The 26,892-nt window shown below is 41.4% G+C and overlaps 1 protein-coding gene across 1 annotated transcript; it reads right to left on the bottom strand.

The window, feature by feature from the left end:
- Nucleotides 1–1,064: 1,064 nt before the first annotated feature.
- NAT10 (N-acetyltransferase 10) lies at nt 1,065–25,462 on the bottom strand. Its single transcript, XM_074841596.1, has 28 exons — nt 25,249–25,462; nt 23,987–24,078; nt 23,164–23,335; nt 22,734–22,856; nt 21,707–21,768; nt 20,721–20,835; nt 19,266–19,373; nt 18,261–18,394; nt 17,809–17,902; nt 17,342–17,440; nt 16,643–16,779; nt 15,995–16,119; nt 15,612–15,762; nt 15,037–15,133; nt 14,174–14,290; nt 12,843–12,944; nt 12,661–12,735; nt 11,934–12,050; nt 11,618–11,751; nt 9,561–9,609; nt 8,852–8,945; nt 8,648–8,758; nt 7,407–7,579; nt 6,789–6,908; nt 5,750–5,848; nt 5,282–5,355; nt 2,686–2,769; nt 1,065–1,527 (listed from the first exon to the last, which is right to left on the bottom strand). The coding sequence occupies exons 1-28, from the start codon at nt 25,354–25,356 to the stop codon at nt 1,434–1,436; spliced, it is 3,060 nt and encodes a 1,019-aa protein (XP_074697697.1). The 5' UTR covers nt 25,357–25,462; the 3' UTR covers nt 1,065–1,433.
- Between the last annotated feature and the right edge of the window lie 1,430 nt (nt 25,463–26,892).

Here is a 26,892-nt window from a genome sequence, read left to right as displayed (position 1 = left end):
GTGGTAATGAGGCCCCTCATCAGGCCTTTAAGAGCTGCAGCTGCAGGTCTCCCTTCTCAGGGCTCAGCTGTGGGGGATGTGCCCTCACCACTGACTCTCACACAGTGGCCTCCTGACCAAAGATGCACACAGGCTGTGCAAGGCTCACACTTAATATAGGTGCTTCATAAAACAGCCTCCTGGAGAAGAAATACTGTCTTTATCTAGGAAGAAACTGGTTCTTCGAGGATTTGCTGTAAAAAGGAGCTGCGAGATCCACAAGTAAATATAACGCAGCTGTGTATCGTGTGTGTCTGTTCCAGACCTCTAGGGTGTGAAGCTGGAACATCAAGACAACCCACCAGGACACTCAGGTTTGGGACAGGGCCAATCTATGCCAGTTTGCCCTGGTTTGGAAGCCTCTGGAGTCTGACAGGCACCAGACCTACAGTACTGCAGTCCCAGAAAGTCCCAGCTCCAGACTGGTAGATATTTATTACCAAGCAAGGACCACCAAGTAGCAGAGCTGGGGAGTTCAGGGGCTCGAAAAGATCACTAAGAGCAGGTGTCAGTACGATAGTGCTGATTTCCCAGCCACCTTAGCACAAAACTTTCCACCAAAGGAAAGCAGCAGGTCTAGGTCAGCAGATAGCAGGGAGACAGAGTGGCCAAAGCAGCTTCCCCAGCGCTTGTTAATCATGCCACCCTGCCTGAGAACTAGGAAATGTAAATTACTGAGCAGTGGGAATGCTGAGACCTCGTAAGCAAGTGTGAATGCAAAAGAGCAGCCTTTATTGCAGCTGCTGGAGGAGCACAGTAAGTAGGAACTATAGGCTACCTTCCAAAATAGAAGTGTTCATTGTACACCCTGAACTCCTGTGAGCAAGGACCAAATCATGAGTCTGAGCTGACAACGCAGTTAGCGCTCACTGAATAGCCAGCCCCAAATAAAAACCTCAGTTGTCGTTCACACCGAAAACTCCCTCCAGCCACAAAGGAGTGGCAGTACTACTGAACCAGTAGCTGCATGCATCAAGATGGGCTGCAATGCTAAAAGGTAGAGTCACATAGCAAAGCCTAACACATTTCTGTCCTTTGTTGTCCAAGCTCTTTAATAGACATCAACCGTTCTGATGCGGGCAAGTTTGCAGATTGATCTGCCCCCTTTGAATGGAAACTCTGTAGCTGCTAAAGCACCCTCATAATATCCCAGTGTGCTGCACAGTGCCTCGCTCAAGCTCTGCAGTCACACTTCATAAAAAATCTTCAGAGGCTGTCTCCTGGCAGTGTCACTGTACTTCCCGTAATACAAACACTTTAAAAATGCCTCTAAGGCTTTTCCTTCCCTCCAGCTCTCACCCCCCAAAAGAAAGTCTTTTGATTTCAAGGAGAATAGTACTTCTTAAGTACAGACCCGTCACTTGTTAATTCAAGTTCACTGATTGGCTTTAAAGTCATTTCTTCCACTTCTGCTTTATATCTTTAGTCTTCTTAAATTTCTTCAGTTGCTTGGGTCCTCTTGCTGTTTCTAATTTTCTCCTCTTCTCACTGGGAAACAGGAACAAAATATCTGTTAAAAATACACTAGATTCCCATCCAGCTGGGAAATTTTTGTTGTAAAAGGGGGTGAGAGTCTACATAGAAATGTGGTTGGGAGAAAATACTTCCAATTTCTGGGGTCATTTAAACTGGTGCTAGAGGAAGCACAAGCATGAGCATGACCTAGATTTTCTGGCGTCTTCAGATTCTCTAACTCAGTTTGAATCCCATAAGATCGTGATTTTTAGCTCTTGTCATTACTTTTCAAGACTTTATGTGTCCTAAAGGCAATTCATATAGGACATCTTGAATTTAGAGCACCTAGAAAAAATAATACAACTGACAGTTTTAAATATGCAGTTTTGTTCCTGCACTAGATTCTGACTAGAGCAAACATGAGAGAGGTCCGATCTTTATAAGCACTGACAAGACTCTCTCATTCCTGTAAGGCTTCTGGAAAGTCACAGCTTCTAGCATTCATGAAAAAAAACATGAATATACAAAGGGTGGAAGAGAGGCCACATAATTACTTCAGCTGTCAGGCACCCCAGGAAGGGGAAATAAGCAAGCAGGCAAGTCTCAACTATAAATCCCCAAGGAAAAGATGAGGAAAGACTCCATGCTGAGCAAGGTAGGAGAAAGAAGATGGATGAAAAGCAAGGAACTGCAGAAATGCAGCCTCAATATTTTGCAGGCTTATGCTCACATTTGAAAGAATTCTTCTTCCCTGAATTTGCATTTTCTCCAGTGGGACTATCACAGGCTCCCAGCCAGTGTTAGCTCCCAAAGCAAATGGGACAGTTATGGGGAGCAAGTTCTTTCTTTAAAAGTGACCCAAGGAAGAAATAGCACCAGCTTCCGTGCACAATCGCGATCAAGGCTTAACCACGTCAAGTTACAATGCGCAACTAAGTTACATGAAGTCAGGACTAACACTAGAGCAACACAGAATTCACAGCATCAGCCTTGCCATTAGAGGAACTACTGAGTACCCAGCAGAGCTCGCAGGTGCTCACACCCGGATTTCTCCAGGAAAGCTCAGAATCAAGAACACTAAGTTCATTTTATCTGCATTTAACTCTTCAGCTTCAATCTTTTGAAAACGTTGTAATAAAGCCAGCAGGAAGGACCAGAGACACCTCTGTGGAGTATTTCAACTTCCTTAACCTTTTCAAACTGACGACGGAAGCGTTCTGTCCCGCTTTGCTCAGCACCTCATCCCATTCTTCGTCATCGCCCCGGATAATATATCTAAGTGAAAAAGGTAAAGGAAAACGCAAGTAAAATTGCCAGCACAAAGTAAGAAAAATAAGGTGATTATATCATCAGGCACACGCTACTCTACAAACAAAGCCCCTGTGTCAGCACCCAACTAAATTAGTATTTGGAAATACATACAAAACTAGCCTGGCAAAGGGCTACAACAGCTCATCACAACTCTGTCAGCAGACTCGCCCCAACTAGGTCAACAGCAACCAACAACTGTCCCCATCCAAAGCTGGTCAGTGGCAAATGAAGTTCTCAGGAGCCCCTATTGTAAACATCACAAAACTGTTCTATGAAAGCCTCTCATCAGAAAAGCAGAGTGCTGAGTAGAGTACATCTGTTATGAAAGCAAAAAATAAGGCCACAAAGGTTATACTTTCCATAGCAGTGGGGTATGCTTCTACTTTGCCCACTAGATTTCTGGAAAGGTAGACCTTCAATCACTACAGCTTTAAGCCTGACAACCACAATCAGATCTATATTCACTATATAGATTTCTTTATAAAAGCTTGAGGGTGTTTTTCCTTTCTCCTCCCTCCAAAAATATTGGAGAAGGATGGTTGTGGTGGTAAAAGAAGAGGATGCAAAAAGCAATGGCTCGTAATGGAAAATTAGCTAAATTAGCAGCTGCTCTTAGACCAGCAGTGAGCTTGAATGGTAGATTTTCTGCATCAGTCCAGGAAAAACTGAAGACCTGCAGCTTTCTTTTGAAAAGAGAAATTAAGACAACAATTGCTATTCAAATAAGCTCATGTTCTCTGCCCCTTGTCTGGGTGTTCAAGTACCCTGGAAATTACATACGAGTTTAACTAGGCAAAGCAGTCATGTAGCAAAATGGAGTGGTTGCTCTCCATCTCAAGTTCTTAGAGATTTAGAATAGACTAGCCTTTGTTCATACAAGGCTGAACAATACCAGACAAAGCCTTTTCAAACCAAACAGCTTAGTCTCTTCTATTAGTTTTCTAAAACCTGTACTGAAAAGTTGTTCAAAATAGATTTTTGTCTCTCTCTCCTCATTGAGGAGAACAGAAATCTAATTTTTGGTGAAAAAAAAAGGGAACATGGTCCAAAATGACAAACAGGTATGTAACACTATCAACGCTAAAAAAATGGAATTAAAACTTTTTTAAAATTCTGGTTATATAGTTTTCCTAATGTGACTGACTTGCAAGTCACTTCAAATCACATCCATTTTTGTCCTTCCTTCAAACAAGACAACCAAAGATTCAAAGAAGCTTTTATTCCCTTTTTTCAGATTTAATCTAAAGCCAAACCAGACAACTTTTCTGGGATGTCAGTATAGTAAACAGGATTTATAAGACAAAAAGTGGGAGGAGGAGAGAGAGAAGGGACAGAATCAGTGGCATGTGTAACAACTCTGTTGGTCCAGAAAGAGACATCTGCTGACACTTCAAGTAAATTGCTGGTTCAGCAACTCAGTATCCTACAAACTGTCCAGCTCTGCAGCAGTTAAAAGGCATCCGTGCACACTGTAGTTAGTAACAAGAAGCTCCAGTGGGTTGGTTTTTTTACCATTGGTTTGACTTTTTTTTTTGTTAAAGAAGAGAATATTTGAATTAGCCAGGTACTATTTTCACTGGAGTTGCACACACAGCTAAGCTGAATAGCAGACAACAGGATCTGGGTATCCTGGTTTGAGGAAACTAATGACTATTTCTAGAAGCATGGAAAACTGTAAAATTAGAAACAGTCCACAGCCAGGCAGCTTGCTTTATTACTCCGTATTACAGAACTATATAACTTACATATGTATAATATATGTACTCTACACAGCCAGGATCAAGACTGACATATAGATACATACTAAGAGCTACTGCCATGAATAATTTACCATTTAAGTGACAAAAGAGAACAGAGGTAAAGGAAGAATGTGCTCAAGCTCATGCCAGAGGCACTGGGACAGAGCTGAGGACTGATCCAGCATTCCTGTTTGTAGTACAGCTTCTGTCTGCAGTACCGTAACGACGAGCCAGCCCCAACTCTACCAACAATTCAGTTCTACAGTTCCACAGGCAGATCTCACTGCTGACCAGCTGCTATCTGCTCACTCACAAGCTTTTGCTTTTTGTTCAAAATACCAGCAGAAAAAGGGAAGTAAGTTCACGCTTGGGAGTATGACAATGAATTAATGTACTGAGGTAAACAGGTGAACGGCCCTGAATAAAAGTTGTTACCAAATTTAGTTCATACTGGAGAGAACTTTCTGAGTGTGAGACAAAGCAGCTGGTAACAGAGCCAAAAAGACGAAGTTATTGGCTGTCAGGCACACAACACCCAAAGTTTTCATTAGCGCAGCTGCATTTGCTTATCTTACCTGGCCACTGCTGACAATACCCACTGCTATTTCTCATTTATTGATGGTTTGAGATTGTGATACTGCAACTACAGCCTTGTGCACAAGTCTCAGCAAGATGTGCTAGTGACCCAGCATTCAAACAGGTCTCAGGCGAAAACTGGATTTCAGATAAATTCTTACTGTGTAAGGTCCATTTGCTTCAGCTTCCCCACTTCTTGCTTGTGTTTTTCTTGGAATTCCTTTGCAGCTTCTTCCTACAACAGGACAGCACAATGGATGCATTAAGTTCTAAGTACAACAGTGACCATGTAATGGAAGGAAAACGCCTTTCCCACTGAAAGAGAAGTACATCTCCTAAAACAAATTCCAGATGATCCTGAAAAGCTTATTCCTTTTATATAATTGCATTTTTATGTTATCTGTATACACATACTTGTAATATGTAACATCTTAGTAGGTTCTGCGAAAAATCTGTATTGCAGATTAACGAAGCATGACTTCAAGCATGTAACACAAAGCTGTCAGGTTTTAACTACCATAAAGTGATGTGGAATTCTTTCCATCCAAGAAAATTCAGATTACAAGGCTTTTACACTCAAGGGAGCTCTATGAAATGGATACATATGTATCAAGAAAGTTCATAATTACCAAATCATCATTTAAAGATTTCAGTGTTGGCTCCATTACAATATCCTTTGTTGCCACCATCTGCTCCTCCACAGCTTTTTCCTGGACCGTGTTGAACAACTGTAAATGAAGTAAGCCAACACATAAGCCAAGACTTGCTGATGTTTCCTCAAGGTTATTGCTTTAAAATAAATAAGAAATGCTGTCTGTTCCCATGAAACTACTCTAACCTTTCAAATATTATCAGGCAGTTGTTTATTTCTGATGCATTCCATCATACTGAAATAAAATCTCAAGGCTGCTTCCTGAAGGCAGAATTATATACAGCTTTCATAAAAGGCAGAAAACTAAAATCAGCCAGCCCTCAATGCGACTTGCATAAATGTGGAGAGCTCGTAGTTTACAACAAACTTTATTAATACAGCATCATTTAACATTTGCAGCTTAAAGCTGCATATTTGGTTTTTTGTATGTTATTTTCTTCAAGGTAAGTAAATCACCTCTCCAATGAACAACCTATGCCACACTGCAGAAGTTCTGCTACCGTATCCCAAACCTTGAGAAGTACAGGCCCCAGGCTCGGCAAGCAATTGCAAGCAGTTGGCAAGTATTCTGTCCATCTCACCATCCGAGAACTCATCATGTTACTCACTTTATCACAGCCATAAGACAGAAAGAAAACCAGATCCAGAACTGTCCAATTATTTCACTGGACTTCAAATCTATCTTTAAAAAAAACATTTCCAAGGTCATTTAAAGAAAAGTTGAGATGCCACCGGTGCAGTGAACAATCACAAACAAGCGGCTCAGGCTCAGCATTTTGGTCAGGACATTTCAACACTTAAAAACATAACACAAGCACTATTATTTGGGAAAACACTATATAAATCAATGCCATAAATACCTGCTTTTTCCACCCGGATTTTCCCATCTTTTGTAAGAAGTTTACAGTCAATTATCGGGGACATGGTAAAGATACACAGTTCTGACTCAGCTTTCTACTGGTGCCAGGCTCAGTACTGGAATTACACAGTAATTAGCATTGTCACCATGCTCTTACCTGGACTACTTTGCGGATGATTCTGTTGAAGAGGCCCATCAACTGACTGCTGGGCAGTTCCACCTCCTTTTCCAGTTGGTCCAGAGATTTATGCTGTAGGCCAATCCCTAGAAAAAGGGCCTGAGGAAATGACATGTATTTCAGTTATAGAGGCTTTTAGAGCAAATACAAATACATAATACCCTCTACACTACCTATACAAGACTTCTCTGGTACGAGCTGAAGCTTTGTTCAGATGCACGGGAACACCCCTAAATTATTCTTTAATTGGCAGGTGCCATTCCATACTTAGCACCGATAATACTTTTCTCCTCAAGTACAGTTCAGGAGCCAGACGATTTTGAGAGGTTTTCAAGCCACAGTTCACACTGTATTATAAACGCATGGAGTGCTTCACTGAACACACAACAGAGTACGATCCCTACAAATTTTATTCAAAGCAAATGCTAAAGGAGGAAGAACACTACAAGCAGGAGAAATCATGAAAAGGGCTACAAAAGCAGCAATTAACTGAAGTAAAGTTTTTTTTTTTTAAAGATGACATAAAAGAGGAAATTATTCCAAATATATATATACAAAGAGAGGTGAAGCATGGCTTGTTCTCACAGCAATACACACCGACTGTGCAGCAGAGAGAGAGATGTCACCCATCTGGTTGAGAAAAAACATCCTGGCAATGGTAGGTACCATATCCATGATGAGATGATAATCCACCATGTTGCGAGAGTACATCTCTAATCTCTTCAGGTCGTATGGGATGAAAACTGATTCTAATTCAGCACGGCTGATGGCTGATGGGTACAATAAAAAGACAATAATGTCAAGACTGTTCTTCACAGCTATCCAGGATCTCAGTATTTAACATGTTCCTTTTCATACCAGTGAGTAAGGGCCTGTAACTGCTACCCCACAGGTTCACTTTCCAGCACACAAATTCCACACACTAGGTACAACACTGCTATTCAGGCTGGCTTGGTTATTTAAAGTCTTTTCAGACAAACATACATCCATATGAAAAACATTGCATCTGTCAAAACAGACCAGCATATCAACCTAAAGATGCCAGAGAGGCTGAAAACAGTGAGGGTTGAGAAACACCGCTTGCCCAGTTTAACTACCTTACACTGGTTTTGCTGTTAAAGAGCTTTATTCCCTCATACCAGCAACTAAAACTCTTTCACCAAGACAGATACTAAAAACCCACAAGGCACAGATTACCAAGTTCTCTCAGGAGGACTCCCCTCTGTTAGGCATATTGAGAAAACAGCAATTTGCTTTTAAGCCAGAAGTGACTGTTAGAACAGTCTTGTCTGGCCCCGTTTTTATACTGCCTGTGTGTTTCCCCAGCAAGTGCTGGATTGAACCCAATAACATGCAGTTGAAGCCTCTCTCTTAGAAAGACATCACATTCCAACCTCCAGATTTCTGATGACGTTCTTCCTGAGATCCTAAGCAAGCTGCTCTGCCTACTGACCCTTGCTACTCAAGGCTTCTCTTTTAACTCCATACTGGATTTGGCAGGTGTCAGTATCCATCCATGTTTTGTCATGCATTTAGCTGTTACAGTCAGGGGCCCTCTAATTTTGAGTTACTTAAATCTTTGATCAAAAAAGCAGGGGGAGAAAAAACAACACCAAAAAAACACCCTGTTTTGAGTAAGCAGAAAATGTCCTCTTAGCTTTTACTTAGAAATGCAAGCATTTTTCTAGATGATAGGACAAAACACAGTAACTGACCATGAGCAATTCATGGCATTTCACAAGAGATATCATACAAAGCATGTATTTGAGAACTCTGATAAATGTATACTCAGACTTTAAACTGTAATCTAACTGAACACCGAGAGCCAGGGTACTCACGTGGCTGTGGCTGCTGTTTGATATTTTTGTTCTGTAGGATATTCAATGCCAACGAGGGAGAGAACGTGCTGAACTGGTAGGAAAGCAGAGAAAGGAACCGCCTCCTAAAATCTATAGGACAAGATGATATGATAAACAACTCCTGTGGACCTCTAGCATAAATATCGCAGAAGATTCTTTGAGCATTAGCAAAATCAAAGTTACCTTTCCAGAAGGCTGTAAGCCAAGGCTCCTGTTCAGTGTCCTCTTCATTCAGCATCTTCAGCATGATGCAGGAATGCTCACCAGTCAGGTCATTCTAACAAATAAGATATATTTCCCATCATCCTCAGGAACCTTTTGCACTCTATGCTCAACTGAAGGCAGCAAAGGTCTTCTAAATCAACAACAACGATGCATGCATCAACTGCTACTGATCACCACTACCTAATGTAAAACCTATGAACTTCTAGAATTTGGTAAATCCCAGTGCCGAGGGATTTTGGCTTCTTGAGGTAACCAGTAGTCACCAGTACTGCAAATTCCAGGTGCGGCTCAAGAGCCAGAAAAACAAAAGAAAAGTGGAGTGACAAGGGACAAATTATTCTCTCCAAAAGTACTCTAAACTGCTAGTGCTACTTTTTGTAAACACCTAGAAAAACAGGAGCAGTCAGTTCAAGAACCACTTGCATATTTTAGCAATAACTACAATAATAACCCTCAACAGCTGCACCTTTGCTCTAATTTTTTAAGTGCAAAAACTTTACTCCCTTAGTTAACTAGAGGTCCAAAGAACAAAAACAAACATAAAACCACCCCCAAATGTAGCCTCAGAAAACTTTCCTGCCCAAATCACATCTCACAGAAGCTAATGGAAAGATGCCCAGTGATTTCAATAGGGCTGGATTTCATTCAGAAACAGTATGCTACTTACTGGTGTCTGCCTTAGATAAACTGGCACAAATCCAGCACGTTTCCAAAACCTGGGGAAAGGGAAAAAGAGAAAAATGCACTGAGAATTACAGACCTGTTGATTCGACAATACTACTTCTAGTTAAATGCAATCTATCTACTGTACAAGAACAACTGCTGACAAGTAAGCAGAAGTCTGTAAGACACCCCACCAACTAATGAAAATAAACACTGACAGAAAGGAGTAACAGCAATCAAACGGACTGAGGTTCTAACTTAGAGAAGTGAAAAATTATGATCGTGATATCAAAAAACAAACAAACTTTCAAAGACTGACAGACATGATACAAGAGTTATTGTATTTGACATGCTTCCAGGGCCTGCTTTAGAAACAGGCAGAGATGTTCTGACCAGTAATATCACAGACTCCTAAGGAATACCCTGGGCTGAGGATTTACAGTTTATTTCAGACTCTGTTCTTCAATGAATGATGATTTTCCCTTGGCAACTTGCAGGTTTCAAATAGTCACTTGTAGGCCAAACAGAATCCAGGGCTGAGCAGCAAAACCCTGCTGACATCCCTTTCCATCCTCCTGTTCCTTCTTGCATCTTAGTTGTGAACTGATCCTACAGTTCATTTTGCCCAGTAAAAGGAGGACTAGTACAAAAAGACCTGCTGAGACCAAACATATGGCAATCCCAGACAAAAGAAAGGAGCCAGCCCCCAGAGCAACTGCCACTGGCAACCCACATCCACAGGCCACGGGATAGCACTCATCTGCTGCGCAGGATGTTGTGAATTTCAGCATGAAGCCCTACATGTGTACCCCAGCCTCTCCCTATCCCACTATTCATCCTTTTTTTATCTATCCCACCACAGCTAACAGTCAAATAACTAAAAAAAGGAGTGAAACACTTTACTCTCCCCCTCTGTCCTGAAAGGGATCATTCAAATAAAGACATCTGAACCATTTGCTTTATAATTTGCAAAGATTAAAACTATTTCACAATAACCATTCAGTTCTGACATTCTCCTGCACAGCTAAACAAGTGACCATCGCATTCTGGCATGAACTTTGCAGCATGCTTGCCACGGAACAAAACAGGCTACAGTCTCTGTAGCTGAAATGCCAAAACACAGATAGCTGTCTCACATTGTCCTGACTGGGTCAGTCACAAATTGGCCTCCACCGCTCCCACTTCTTCCGTTGAACTCAGTCTCATCTCATGTCCTTGTACAGCCCTCTAGGTCCTCTCTAAGTGGGGGCAGGCCAGCAAGGAACCAAGGTTTTAGGTGATAAATGACTGCTTTGCTTTTAGGCAACAGGAAGAATTCTGCATTATTTTGAAACTGTCTCGCAAACTAGGGATTCACAACTTCCCACTCTATGGCTGAGAGTCTCAGAAACCTAGATATTTTATAATTTGCTAATATTAAAAAAGTTTGCATTTATTATAAAATGGTATGTTTTTATATAAAGCTATGTTGTAAGGTAGAGCTAAAACTTAAGAAAAATTAGTAAATTATTTACTGCTTCAGTACCTCAGTTCCTCCATACTAAGAAAAGCAAGAAGCAGCTGCAGTTGCTGGTGAAAAGCATTTACATTAGTCAGGAAACTAACAACTAGCTCTGAAGTTAGCAGCAGCTCAAGCTTCTACAGGTCACAGGAAGCAGTATTCAACTTCTCCCTACTTATTACAGACTGTTCTTACTTCTCTAGCCTGGAAAAACTGAGCAATTACAATTAGTTAACTGTTTAGAAGGGTCACAGAGACAACCAAGTAGGGAATGGGTTTGCCCTCAGGAGTCTGAGGAAAAAAATACCCTGAAGGATGCACTTAGGAGCAGCCCTACTGTCCATCAAGAAAAGGTCTTACAGGAGAAGGGAGCTTGGAGCTCTCCCAGTTTTAGACACCAAGTGAAAAATGCAGAGATAAAGAGAATATCCAAGGGCTAAAATATCTGCCTCTTTATCTATACACTATATTATTTTTATATAGATATCATTATAATATATATAATTTATATAGTTGTATTTTTGCACTGGATGTAACTAGCAAATAGAATAATGTCTTACTTGAGTAATCGTGGTGTTAGGCCATAAGACACGCCTAGGTAGTCGAGGTTTTCAGCTTGTCTCTCACTCAGTTTGAGAAGTAAAGGAGGCAAGTCTTTCCGAGGTGTCACAACCTCTTCTAATAAACTAACAGTCTGAAAAAGAAAGTGGAAATGCATTAGTAGCAATCCTCACAGAAATTTGCAAATTAAATCTCTTATTCTGTGTAAAAAAATAGAGTATTTCCTCCTTACAGAGAGGAATCATTAGAGACTTACAGTGAAAAACAAACAGCTTAGCACAACAGAAAACACAAAAAACGTACTGAGCTCCATACCTCACTGCTTACAGTTGCAATTTCTTTTGGCTTTTGAATTGTTTCTTCTTCCAAACATGGGAATTTGCCTTCATAGTACATCTGCAGTAAAGTCAGAGCTCTGCTGCCATAGCCCATCTGTGAAGTAGGAACAATACACTATCAGCAAAAAGATGTATCTAGTTTTTAAGACAGGTCAACAACATTTTCCCCTTACAAGCCCATTAACAATCATCAGTGCAGAGATCACTCAATCACAGCAAAAACGCACTTTCTTTGCTACACAGCAGCTCCGTGGAGGACGCTACAGAACCTGGATGTCTGCAATCACAATGAGAGCCCAGCTGGTAGTTCAGGACTGTGTAATAATTCTCAGTGCTTAACTCTGGCACTCAGAAAATGCCAAACACCAGCATGAACATTTGGTAATCTCACAATAAATATCGCTGGATCTTGATTGTGTACTGCTGCTTGGGATGCTGGCATGCTCCAATGCTGACTAGTAATGACAGGAGCTGGTTTGCTACCCGCGCACAGGAAAGCAATGCCACCCCCGCTGCTGTGGCATCTCACCGTTTCTGTGTGTCTGACCTCATTCCGTTACTACCACTGGCTCAGTCCCCAAGGTTAAAACACTGAAAATTGGAGCCACTGAAACGTTTGCCCTGTTCTTGAATTCTGCCTGTACAGCCATGCTCATGGTACCACTGCTGACTATTCATAATAACCGGATTCCAAAATACTTTACCCCCTGATAATCTGGATGAACTGCAATACGAACAACACGCCCACCAGAGAGGCCCCCGAAGTCCGGATCTTGGAACTGCGTAAGAGACAGAAGTCAACGTAAAGAACACGGATGGGTACTCTGGAAATAAGAAATAGAGCTGAAATATATCCTGGGTGTGAGTACACAGCCAAATTATTCACCTGCTCTGAAACGGTCCAGGGAATAAGATCACCAGAAGCTTTCTTTCCCCTAGAAAGGCTGTTCATGATAGACTGGCGAGAGATCTCTCCCTCCATGCACACCTGCCAGAAAAGGTAAAAGACCATTAATGGAGAAAAAGTGTTTTCTCCTACAGTCACTCCGCTACAGCAGAATCAAAATCTCTACTCATGAGTCCATTACACAGTATTGACATTTCATATGATCCCTGCTCTGCAACATGACGAGCAAACAAACAGGCCAACAATGTGCCAAGCGACAGGACAAGAGGGAATGGCCTCAAGCTGCGCCAGGGCAGGGTCAGACTGGCTCTTAGGAAGTATTTCTTTGCAGAAGGGGTTGTTGGGCGTTGGAATGGGCTGCCCAGGGCAGGGGTGGAGTCCCCATCCCTGGAGGGGTTGAAGAGTGGGGTTGACCCAGCGCTGAGGGATCTGGTGGAGTTGAGAACAGTCAGGGTGAGGTTCATGGTTGGACCGGATGATCTTCAAGGGCTTTTCCAACCCTGATGATTCTGTGATTCTGTGAACAAACAGGCTCTGCCCCTAAAAGCCCTGTCTCAAAAAGCACACCAGTGCCAGCCAGGTACCTCTGATGCAGGAGGAGTTACAATGTGGTGCAACAGAAGCCTGAAGAGATTAAAGCACAGAACACCTCTACGCATTTTCTGTAGTCCATCAACAGGAAACATAAAAGCTTGTCCCACCAATATTTCTCTTTAGGTGTCATATATGGGGCTTTTTCTTTTAAGAAACAGATTTAACTAGCTGCATCAAATGCAGATAATTAAGAAACTGTCTGTGTTCTTACAGAAGGAAGGAAGCATATACTCAGATACCTAGCAGTCAAGGGCTGAAATATTTCTACACCTCTAAGCACATATATCTGAGGAGTTTGTATTTTTGCAGTTCTACTGAAAATAAAAGGAATGGTAGAAACAGGGGATAAGCAGTGAACCAGTGAACCAACTCTCCTTGCAGGAAGTTGAAAGGGGAAGACAAAGTCATCTCTTGAAGCAGTAGTTCGGCTCCTCAGAAGGCTTCTCAGCACAAATGCTTTGTGGAGACTAGGAGGTCTATGTGAAAGGATCAGCATCACAGTGTACTTACACAGCAATTCATGTTTACAAAAGAAAGTGGGGGTAAAAAAATGGCCTTAATACACTGTTGCAACACACACAAAAGCACAGCCCTAAGCTACCCTCTATTCCTAGATAGTACACTGCTCCCATAGTACACTGATAGTATCCAGTCTCACAGCAGCACACTGCTTTGTTACTGACAGTTCATCTCATCGATACACACTGCTCTCTTACCTGAACAACAGCAAGTACCTCCGGTAACGAATTCTGGGTGGGTGGAACAGGTGGCAAAAGGCAAAAAAGATGATGGGCAGGTGCATCAGATAGCATCTGGAGGTCATTGGGGGAGTTCTGGAGGGTAAAGACATAGCAGGAAGTTGAAGAATTATTCCCTGAGAAGAGTTTCAAAGTCCAGTGTAATGTTAGCAGCTGACTTCTAAACAATCCTCCGTTTTCTGAATTTAGGGCTATTAAGAAACTTAGAACTAGTACAATATTGGTGAAGAAGTTCACAGGCCAGTTCATGGATATTAAACTACCAGACAGCATCTGTTTTTCTCAAGTGAAACCTCTTGCTCTAATATGTATAGAACTGAACTTTCCATTTTTACACAGCTACTTATCTCTTAATCTACCAAACCTTAAGTGTCAGATTTTTAGTACTCGGTACTTACAGACTTCACCACTCATATCTGCTAGTCACTCATGGTCTTGAAACCTTGAGATCAATTATAACTCTTTTCAGTAGTAAAATGGTACTACCCTTTTGGTTAACTTGAGGCTACTAGAATACAGTAAAGAGAACTGCAAAAGTAGTTCACCACTGATACTCTTCTGACAAGCTTGTAGGCTCATCTAGAATACAGCCTCCAGAATTTCTCATGACAAAAATGTTCCAGATAACTGTAAAGCCAGTGTATTCAGCCAAGACCAAGGCAGAGGCCTTACCAGAGAAAGAATATGGATCTGTATACAACAAGAAGTGACTGAAGCTGTTCAGAAACCTCAATTAGGCCTTTTCAATTACACTCATAACAAGCACTGCTCCCTCCACAAAATTCCTGGCTGAAATTTTGATAGAAGTAGCACAAGCTTACCTTGTAGTGTGAAGCCACATAAAGGGCCATCAGTCTCTGCAGAAAAACTTCTGATGCTCTGTGGTAACAAAAAAGTGTGTCTCTATTTACGTAGTATCTAAACACAGGGGTTAAGGAGACAACCTTCCTGGAAACAAGGAAAAAGCTCCTTGTTGGTTTAGGAGTAATATTTTCCTTACAGCCTTGGGCTACATGCTGGCTCGTGCTCTTAGACCCTACAGCTCTATATACAAGAATGACTTTGGGCAGTGTTCATAGCTTTCACACCCTTCATCTGTAAAGCCAAACCTTCTATAACTCCCAACAAGGACTTCCCTTCATTCAACCCTTCCTTAGGATTGTCTCTGCAGTAAAACTGGAGTTTGGTAATGTCCTGGTAACACACACCGCTGGTCTTATAAGGCAGGGGTAAAAGCTGAACTCCAGAAGTCTGGTCTTGATAGACTTTTGCCAAAAGATCATGTGCTGAGGGTTACCATGTTAGCTGGAGAACCCCCTATTACTCAGCTTGAAAAAGCCTCCTTCACCTGAAAGCAATTTATCTTGATCAGAGCACAACATCTGAGTAAGGATACAGGTCACAAGTCTCAGGCAGCGGGCAGCCGGAGATAATTCTGGTGATGCTGAGACAGTCCAAACACAGCAGATCGTTCAGCCACTTCTCAACTGGGTCACCAGGGGCGTATCTGATCGACTCATGGAGGGAGACTTCATGCAGTGTACGAGCTGCAAACAGATTTCAGAGAACATCTAGTGTTGGAAATTACAGCTAGCAAAGAATCCAATAGGATCAGTGTCCTCTGAAGGGCTCCCAGGAGATTAGAAAATCATTACTCATATAGCTTTTATCGCTTAAAAGCATTTATATCTGAAAATCTGGAAGGTACATGGCCACACGGGATACCGCAGGGATGCCGGATCACGGTCACACACCGCAGTCCCGCGTACGATGGAGTACCTGAGGAGAGTTTAGCTGTAGCTGTAGATTTGTTCTCTGCTGTCATGGTGACTTGGGTTTGGGCACTCTGTTGACGGAGCTGCTGAATGAGCTTCAGAGACAGTGATCGACCAGTACCCTCATACCTGAAAAGCAGAAGACAAAAGTCTGAAGCAAATAACCAAAGAGCAATCCTGAGGCATGGGGAAGCTCCAGCACAGAGCCAGGCTGCCATCCAGAGCTACAGGCCGTTCCAAGGCCTACGAGGGCCCCATCCATCCACAAGAACCGCTGCCTTTTCACGTTCTTGTGCATGTGGGACAGGGTGGCCTGCCCTGTTGCTTTCTTAGTCTCACCATAGTGGAAGGAAGATGTCATTCTTCCCTCTCTCCTAACAGACTGCAGAATTCTCTTTATGTATTTGCTCCTTGTAGCAGAACACAAGAGGTGCAACTCAAATACTTAAATGAATCTGCAGCAAAACCAAAGGAAAGCAGCGAGTTCAAGTACTGACTCTTGGTTATTTTAAGGAGCAGTTCCATGACAAATCAAGAATTAGCATGCCCTGATGTAATAGTGTGTAATAAAAAAGGTACTGTAGATAAGAAATAATCCACTGGCACTTGCACAACTGCCTTCCCAGGTAGACAGTTGCTGCTCAAGCCTTACCCGTTGATCGTAGAAGCCATGAAAACAAGGTAAGGGCCTAGGAGGTTTTTCACCAGGGGTAGAGGAATGGCGGCAGCTTCGTCAATCACAACAAGTTCAGCTTGACCCAGTTTCACAGAATCAGCAGGGTGTATGTACTGCAAGGAACAAGAGGACACTGTCACTGTCAACAACAGCTTGTCTGGGAACTAGGGAAATGTCAGAGTTGGCAAAGCTGGAGCCCTGAAAAGCTGTTTGTCGTCCCTATTCTCCATGACCATCAAGCCAGAGACTGAGGCATATAAACAGTCAGGACAGGGTTCGTGTTACTCTAACAAGGACTCTGTCGCACATCTTGTTTTGCACATTTTCACACAAATTTATCTGCAAAGATCATGAAAATAAAGGAAAGATAATCACTAGCAACATATGCTCTTCCTTCACTGTTTCTTTCACCTTCCTTTGCTTTTGTTTCAAGAAGAGACCCACAAGCAACTACCAAGGGAGCTTTGCAATCTATGAGTTATTCACAGAAAGAAATAAGATACTTTGTGAAAATCACTCACCAGAAAAAAAGGTCTGCCTTAAAGCAAAATCAAGCAGGACAGTTACACATCACATAAAATGAACATGCTTAAAATCAGAACAACTACAGCATCAGTAAAGCCAACAGTTAGGAACACGAAGTAGAAAGGCAAGAGTGCAAAAGAGACGAGTTACCTGAATGGTCTGTCTGTGCTCCTTGAACACATTCACTCTGACAACAGCCTTGTTAAACTCCGGATTTAAAGACTGAACAATCTCATAGTCCAGATGTTCCTGAAAGAAAGCACTGTTAAACAGTATGAACAAGCCAAGATCTAAGGAAAATATAGTTTACCATTATCATCAAATAAGCTAAGAATACATTGTTATTTCAGATTCTAGTTAAAAACTCTTATAACAAAAGCTTCAGAGGCCTGAGAACTGAGAAATTATTTATTATGTTAAAAACTATTTCACAAAAACCCAATTTACCCAACTTAAAAATAGAGCAGGAAACATAACTGTACTATGATTCATTTTTGCAGAACATTCCTAAAAAGGCTGGTAGCTAATATATGTAAAGAAAAATCACAGATGAGATGCATAACCCCTCCTTAACAGATACGCTGTGAAAGTATTGTGAAGTAGTCTGCGCTCCTTACCTGATACTGCAATGCATCAAAGCCTTTAAATATGAACTCAAAGAGAGTGTGAAGGTTATCAGGGCTTGGAGATGTGACAAAGATATTGGAGTAACTGCACAGAAAAATGAAACAGAAGTTTAACTCTTTTTCTACGTATACATACTAAGTAGAATGTTTTCATTATATGAGGCGCTGATTCTATCCAATAACCAAAACACAGCAGATTCCTTTAGACACTTATCTCAATGTATCTGTGATTATTTTGATTTTTAAAGACTGAGGTTTTCTTATTAATATAAAATAGAAATACTTGAATATCAGTGTATGCTGCAATCAAAAGATATAAGAAGAATAAAACAAGAGATGTAGGACTGGAAATGACAGATATATTCAGATCCTGTCATCTTTTTTTTTTCTTTTAAACTCATGGATGCAAATAAAGGCTGGGAGATTGCAGAGGGATCACTCACCCAAAAGCTACTGCTCCAGCAATAGCCAGTCCCAAAGCAGCAGATTTACCACGTCCCCTGGCTGCTGTTAATGCCACAGTACTCCGTAGAGTCTTCTCAGAAATGGCTTCAATAAATTTTAGAACTGCTTTTGCCTGATGATGAGAAAAAAATAGAAAACAGAAATCAGCTGTGTTTAAATTACTTTCAGCATTCCTTACACTTCCCACTAGCACGTCTTCCTTCCTAGAACAGGAAGGCAGAAGAGAATGACAAGATAGGAGAGTTGAACATTAAAAGCCGGACAAATAATGTGCAAGTGGTAATCCTGACTCACTGAGTTCTTCTCACAGATCAACAATCAGTACAGCAATTCTCAATTACTACCTCCATGTCACTGACCACAGGGTATATTCAGTAAGACAAAAAGAGGCACAATGCTCTCAGAGGAGGAAAATGAACGTATCTGGGCAGTGAGAAGATCTACTACAAAAGAACTTAAGCAGTGCACAGCTCTGGGAGCCACCTGGCTGAACTGCAGCTTCTCAGTAGATACTCCAAAACAGGAAAGACAATTGCAAGAGGGCCTTCATTTGCACTAGTCAGTGATTCTCAAATTGGAGTAAAAAAAAAAAAAAAAAATGTAAGGGAGGCAGGAATAGGGGCATATTAAAACATGATGAGGATTTTCAACTTCTATTCAGAACTAAACTGAACAGAAACTTCAGGTTAAGTTTCCTGCATATTTCAAACCCTGAGAGCTCATCATCTTTTTAAATGCAGACTTCTCCAGACCACCTTCCTGTCTCCATTCTAGTCCTTTCACTTATCCTCAACTTCACAAAGAAAATCACTGATACTGTTGTTGAGTTACCACATCCAATCAATTTTTCAAGGAAATTCTCTAAGGCCACACCCATCACTGGTCACACTCAGATTGGATTACATGCAAGATGAGACACAAACATCAGTACCTAAGGCAACGTGTCAAGCACAGAGTATCTCAAATTTAAACACCACACCAACCTGATCCAGGGTTTTACAGCCATCCACCAAAACTCCTACAGGCTGTGTATCCTGTAAGCTCTCCTTCAGTTCTTTCAGCTCCAAGTCCTGTGGCCGGAGGCTATCTTCCTATAAGCACAGGATTTACCAGAACAGGATTAGTAAAGGACACTTCAGCTCAATTACACCTTTGTGATGTCTTCTGACATCTTTTATCAGGCAGGAAAAGGAAATGTTACCAAAAGTGGAATATACTCCCTAGAAACAGAAACATTTAAATGGACAGACATATATTTAACACTTCAATTTCAATACATCGTCAGGAGAATGGTTACACAGGAGGTGGGTATCCTGGCTTCCTCAAGCTTGGAGAGAAAAAGGAAAGGGTTTTTCAGTACGTGGTAACTGGAGAATGCCATTGCTAGGAAGAAGAGACCATGGACAAATTTTCTGAAGAATTCAATTCATTTTTCAGACTTCAGGCTGTACAAAAAATTTATGATCTTTATTATACCTGTCATATGAGCTGTACATATTGCCATACAGGGGGAAAAAATACTGCAGCAGCAACAGATCAGTTTTCAAACCAATATCAAGATTTTCAAAGTCAAACAATAAACTTGGACACAAAAGAGATCAATTTTAAATGGGAATGAATTGTGATTTTCCTTATTGTCACTTAGAATTCCAAAGGCATCAGTCTATCCATCCAACAGATAAGCATTTGCGCTGCTGTCAATATTGTTATAATGCTAAGGGGGAGTTGTTTTGGTTTTTTAAAATCAGTGCTCTGTTAAAATGCTTTTACCATCTCTGGCAGAACCTATGTTGGTATTTCTTAGGCCACACAAACCAGTTCAAAAGCATAAAGATTTCTATTTAAAATTGGTTCCATTTTACTTTAGTCTACAACTGAAAGTGATAAAAGGATACATTTCTAACAGTGCAAGCTATATGTCTGGCTTATATTCAGTAAACGTTTCCCATGATGTGGCATGTGTGACTCAGAAACTGAAACTACCACAGCTTCTCGGTATCAGGTGTCTCCTGAGCTTGTAATATACTTATTTCTGAAGTGTTTTCCCACCCTACAACTGTCAAAAGGTCTTTTTATTTGTCTCATCCCAACTGTCCATCAGCTTGAAATCTCTCTATGCACTTCTGAAACAGCAACCACAGCAATTAAGCTCCATCTCGCTAGGCTAAACAGCAATACAGCAAAATCAGTAAGTACAGGCAAGCACAAAAAAAAAAAGCTGTGACAGAAAAAAAACAAGGAGGAAAGAAAAGACGGCTTCCCATACTTCACCCATACCAGGTATAATTTTTGCAGAACATTCTACTTCCTCTCTGCAAGACCATTATTTGATATAAATCAGGGTGAAAGAAAAGCTTCCTCTTTTTTAAATCTTTAACACACCATGGTCAACTCAGACCAATTTCTCCCAAGGAAAAAGGCCGACGTTCCTTACTGACCTGCGACTGTGGTGGAACAGGTGTGATGTTTGCAACATGACTGGAGATGGGCAAGATATTCAGCTGATCATCAATCACAATGCAATTCTTGCACGAGGCCAGAGACAGAATGAACCTGAGCAGTCAAGGAAAGGCAACTCAGTAAAAACACTAGCAATACAGTTGTATTTTGGTAGTTAATTTAAACCCTTTTCTAAAGCCAGACACAGTATTTACAGCTACAGCTGCTTACAGCTGAGCTACGGCAAGTTCACACAACTGGCAGTATGCCTCTTACCATAAAGTCAGGATCATCCACACAAAACAGGCACCCACTTACCAGGATGTCTCCAAAGAAGAAAGATAACTAAATTGATCTACCAAGAGAGCATTTAAGTGGAAGGCAGCTGCATAAAAGTGTAAGACGTGAATCCACAGCAACTGTGACAAGTGTTGACCCCCAAAGGCCGTGGTCACTGCTGGCTTATTCATTCTTCTCATTTCTGACATCACATAACCACCTGCATGCTAAAGGTTTCTGCAGTTTTCCTATGGCTAGAGCAAGGGCTCACTCACTCACTAAGAGCTGCTTATTCTATACAACAAAAGCAGAGAAAACACCTTTACAAGACAATTCTACAACCACAAGGAATACTCCCCACTAAGCAGTTTTATGTTTTACAGTAGTGCAATAAGTATCTCAACTTCAGTGCATCTGGAGCACATGTTTCTAGAAAGCGTTTCACAAAAGGGACTCAGAACAGTTTATAAATTTGGGCCTATCTGCATATATCCCTTGTAACATGTGCCAAAATATAGTATACAATTCCTCCAACAAGAAACTGTATTTGTTTCCAGAACAACACACAAAAACTTCACTGAAGCAGCCAAGAAATCCCATTCCTATGCAAACCTATAGGATACTTTCCTAATATGAATATATGACGTTGCTCCAGATGCTTTTCTTGGGCATAAAGTCCAGATCCTTTACACTCTTGATAACTTACCTCTCATTAAACCGTCCTACCACGTCCTGGTGTGCCTCTGTTCTGTATCGAGAGTGTACATCCTGAAACAAAAAGACAAAGTCAGTCTGGAGAACAAATAGCAGTGAGTGACATTTACAAGATTGTTACTCATGGGACGATCCAACTTCTTTTCCACTCTTGTGGATTACAGTCTCCCTTTCCATCATCATCCCAGACAGGATTCTCATTTTCTGTTTGTCGTGAAACATCCACATTTTCCAAATATTTGTTAAAAATGTACTTTTCCCACCAATAGTTGTCACAATGGTCTTATTCTTGCCTGACTTAAAGGTCAATTCTGCCAGGTACAGAACATTTCAAACACCTCAGGGATGCTAAGAAAAAACAGTCTATCATTTTAATTCACCTACTGGCATTGTTACTAATAGAAACAGTTCCTGCTCTAGGTGTAAGTATACTCAGTGTCAATTTGAATGTAAGAGGAAAATTTTTTACAATTACAACAATCAGTCATTGGAATCATCTCCCCAGGGAAGTGGTGGATTCCCCAACACTGCATATTTTTAAGATTCAGCTGGAAAGGGTGCTGGGCCATCTTGTCTAGACTGTGTTTTTGCCAAGAAAGGTTGGACCAGACAATCCTTGAGGTCCCTTCCAACCTGGGATTCTATGATTCTATGAATAGTTCCGATCTAAAAATACACACTAGTTGTGAAGCTGATCTCACATAGAAACGGGTCACAAAACACTCAAAAGGCCTATTTTTCAGGGCAGATAGCAAAAATACTTTCCAAAACTACTGTGAAACAAAAGAACAGAGTCACGTTTGTGAACAACAGGTGTTTCTTCCTTGTAACCTAGCAGCATTTCAAGACACAGAGTCTGGCAAAACTGCCTGAGTATGACATGCAATCATAGATGAATGAAGGAACGGGGAAAAATGATGAAAGGAAGATCATAGCCCATAACAAAAGCGAAAAATAACCACTTAGCATCACCACTATGTACCTACTTATATAAAACAGAGATATTATGTGGAACATACCATGGTCATAGTGTAGAGCTGCTTCAGTGAGTTCATAGTTCTCAGAAGAATCACCACAATTCCACCACCTTCTACTGTTTCAACAGTTCTAGCTAGCAGGTTTGGAGTCAAGGCTTCAAAATCCTAGGAAATAAATAAAATTTCAAAGTTGCCTAGAGTTCATCAGTACAACTAGCACCTACTAAAAGGTACAGAAAGCCTAAAAACATTATTTCTCAAAGCTTAATTCACACTTAACATTTGCATTAACCAACATCACATTAAAATTCTACCAGCAAGGTTATCTCATCTTCACAAGACTTGTAAAAGACACATAAAGTCATCATAATTGAAATAACAGAACCAAGAAATACTATTCCTGCAGCATATAGACTGAAAGCAATTGATACGAGTGCAATGTCCTTTTTAACTCAAAAGTTTAACTCCTTACCTGAAGTACACACATGCCAAAAGTGTTCCCAAGAATCTTATGAGTTTCATTATAATAGCAGTAGCGAATGTTTGTGGCTGCTATAAATAACTCAAAAGGATCATCGTCCTTTATGTTTAAAGTCCCACTTTTAATCTTCTTCTGTAGTTGTCTCATCCTCTTCTTCCGGTGGCTAGAGAACAAAATTATACAGGAGTTTTCTTGGAAGAAGGTTTGAGAAAAGTGTATTCAGGCCTACATTCAAGTCTAATTGGAAGTCAGAGTGCAACCTCAAAGGAAAAAATCTTGTATCACATTTGCTACTTTCATGATATATTTCCACATGCCTTCAGCCCCAAGTGGTGGATGTCACACAGAACCAGCTGTTTTTGCAAGAAACCGCTTGGTTGGAATCATGGTTTCAGGTAACGCTCCCTTCCTGACTGTGTGCAGGCTGTAAGTATGCACACAAATCTAAGAATTAAAATTTTAAACGCTTTTTCAAAATGAAGTCATTCTAATGCTTAATCTGCATTCAGTCCTAAATATTACTGAGGCCAAAAAGCTGAGGAATTAAAGTTGTGGCCTTCTAAGGTTAAGAAAGTGAGAGAGAGATTGGTCCAGGACAGCAGAATTAGCATTAGAGCTACAGAAAGAAACCAGAAGTGCCTAGTGCTGGTGTCAACTGTATTACAGATACCAAATTTTAGTTCTGGAAGACCAAACTTCCCGTAGCTCCTCCAAGAACAAATCTTGTTTCTCCTTACAACCAAATCACACAACCTGTGCTCAGCAGACCAGTCACGGAGCTTTTGCTTCACACAAGACACAAGAGGTATTTTACCTGCTAAATCCCAGCTCTTTTTTGTAACACCATAGGACAGAGGGTCTGGCCTTCACAGTTGCTTTAGACAACATGTGATGAAGTATAACCACCTGCCAAAACACAGAAACATTCATGAAAACTATACTCACAAGTTAACATTGAAGAGCAAAATATTTTTCTGTACTTGATTTTGTGTTTTCTACCGAGCAACTCTCTGCAAAACAGAAGGATCCCTTGACATGCTGTGAAGGTTACACTCCTTTTTACACAGACCTGTGTATCTGTGCCTTCTCCGGGGCTGCATGACACTGAAAACACTGAATTATACCTTTCATTTCCTTTATGCTCTTCTTTGGCAGAACTGCTAACAACTGCACAAAGAGAAGGCGATTATTCCAGGCTAAAACCAGTTCCTGGTATTTGTCTCTATACTGCATTTCGCAGAACGTATTTCAGACAACTTCTACAATTTAGCAAGATTTCATTTTGTATTTTAATCCTCTAGTGGATTTGGCAGCCCAGCTCGCTGCATGTTCAGTAAGCACGGTTGCTGCTTTGAAATCCAACTCATCAGTGAAAATATGCCCCATCAGAATTCACCCATTCACTTCAGTAGTGAATCAATGACAACTTTCTTGTACTAGCACCTGATAAACTCATTATTTTCCAAGGTTTTTTATAACTAGCTTATTTTACTTCCTCAGGAACTGGAGCTGAGTTGACTTATCCTAAAACTTTATGGTTTTGCCATGCTGTTATTTCCCTTTTCATTCAAAAACCATGAGTCTAGAGTTTAGTTGTTAATTTCTTCCCTACAACACTACCAAGCAGGTCCAGTCCAAGTTCTGGTGTGGTGACATCTGCAAGATAACTCATATATAAAACACGGCTCGAGAGGAAAACTGTAACATCTTAGAACTGAAATAGGAAAAAAAGCTCCTGCTAGCCAAAAAATTAAATATCTTTTCCCCAGTTTAAACAATATATTCCCATTTGCCTGTACTCGTTTATGTTTAATGTTCAGGAGCTTCTCAAACAAGAGATGTTTAAGGACAAAGTCTCCTAAACCATTTCTAGCAACCCTTGGCGTTTCTGCACCGCGGGGAGTTACCTCACGCACGCTGAGGCGCGCCATTGCTCTGCCTTACTCTGTGCGGTTTTTAACACTTGCTTTACAGAGGAAAAAGCCGGTACCAAGGGATTACAGATCAACCGTTCTTCTAAGGCTGGGTTCAAAATCACCACCACCACCGTCCCCCCGCCCGCCGGGAGAGGGCTACCTGATCCTTCCCGCGGTCGCCGACCACCACGAAGAGGGCCCGCTGCCGCTCCGCCACCCCGTTCTCGATCAGCACGCGAATGCGGTTGTCCACCTTCCGGCGCTGCATGGCTGCGGACCGCCCGGACCGGCCGCCCGGACCTTCTTCCCGCTCTGGCCCCGAGTCCCGCCGCGGCAGGAGCCCCCCGCCCGCCCTGGCGCGAGCCGCCCCCTCAGGCGGCAGCCGCGCTCCCGGCGGCTCGCGGGACACCACGTGGGAGCGGCGCGGCCCAGGGCGCGCGCGCCTCGCACGCGGTAGGACCCCAAGGCTGCCCCGCCGTTCGCCTGCATGGCCTATAGATATAGATAGGTATTTTTAAAAAGCAGAATAATTTAAGCTAGTTTTCCACGTGGGAAAGTCGCAGTGGAGTTGAGGAAACACACATTGCTCAGAGCCTCGACAGTGCGTTTATTAATTTACAGTTTTAGCTATGTTAAACTGCTCCTGGTTGCTACTCACTGCAAGGGGCTCCTGAAGGAACCTTAGGGAGCAGCTGATTAAAGTCGTTTTTAAAAAGAAGGCGGCTGTAGCTGGCAGGCAGCACTGCCCACGGCCTCAGAAGGCATCAGGTAGCAGGTACCTGCACCCCGCGTGAGAAGGGGGAGAGAAGCCACATTATATGTAGCTCTGACTGACCTCCAACTGAGCTAGAACCAAGTACTCAGCTTAGAATGTATTACAGTGAGAACAAATGAACATAAAGTAATTGCTTAAATAATATGGATTCTCCATCCAGGAACCATACAGCAGTTGTGGAAGCTACTTTTTAAATTACCTTTGGATCCTCAATTACATATCACATACACCAAAACAATTTAGCACCTGGAAATAACCCAGACTCCTGTGACCAGCCAGCTCTCAAAAGCCCAGAGATACAAACCAGTCCAACAAGAGGGGCTAGGAACTTTCCACATCTATTGCATGTTGGTTTAGTTTGGTGACTTTTGTATAACTGACTGTAAAAAGGGGGTAAACCAAACTTCAATTGCAATGGCAACACTGATTTTAATTTTTAAAAGCCTTTGTTCTACGTAAATCTTGCTTGTTGGAGTAAACACGGTGCTTCTTAATGATTTTATAGACATTCCCTTTCCACGTACTGCAGTTCTACATCTGTGATACACTCTTGTCACTCGGTGTCCTTCTGTACTGTTGAGAGGGGAGGAAAAGGGGATTTGGATACACAGTATTCCCATGGAAACAAGACTGCAGAAAGCAGAGCACATAGAAAAATAACAAATCTTTAGGAAACATTATTATCTGGTACTAAATTACAAAATCCCAAGAAATGTTAGGAACCTTGCTTTCTCAATAAAACTAGGTAGTTTATAACATTTAAGCTCCACTGTTTAATAAAACCACAGCTGTTTTGAAGTTTTCTATACAAAATCCCAAGTTGCACAACTGGGGAGTTCCTACAGGAAAACAATCTGTCAATCTGTCTTGGTTTAAATTCTGGTAAGTCTTCAGAAACACTAAACTTCAACTAAAACTTTCACTAAATTCTAAAACTGACAGCAAAACTATTCCTAATAACCTAGAATCTGTAACATTAACCTTTCAATACCAAAGTTGAGCCAAGCTATTTGCATAGATATATTTATT

The sequence above is a fragment of the Strix aluco genome, chromosome 16, assembly GCF_031877795.1.
Source record: "Strix aluco isolate bStrAlu1 chromosome 16, bStrAlu1.hap1, whole genome shotgun sequence".
NCBI classification, from domain to species: Eukaryota; Metazoa; Chordata; class Aves; order Strigiformes; family Strigidae; genus Strix; species Strix aluco.
This window is presented reverse-complemented; position numbering and strand designations above follow the sequence as displayed.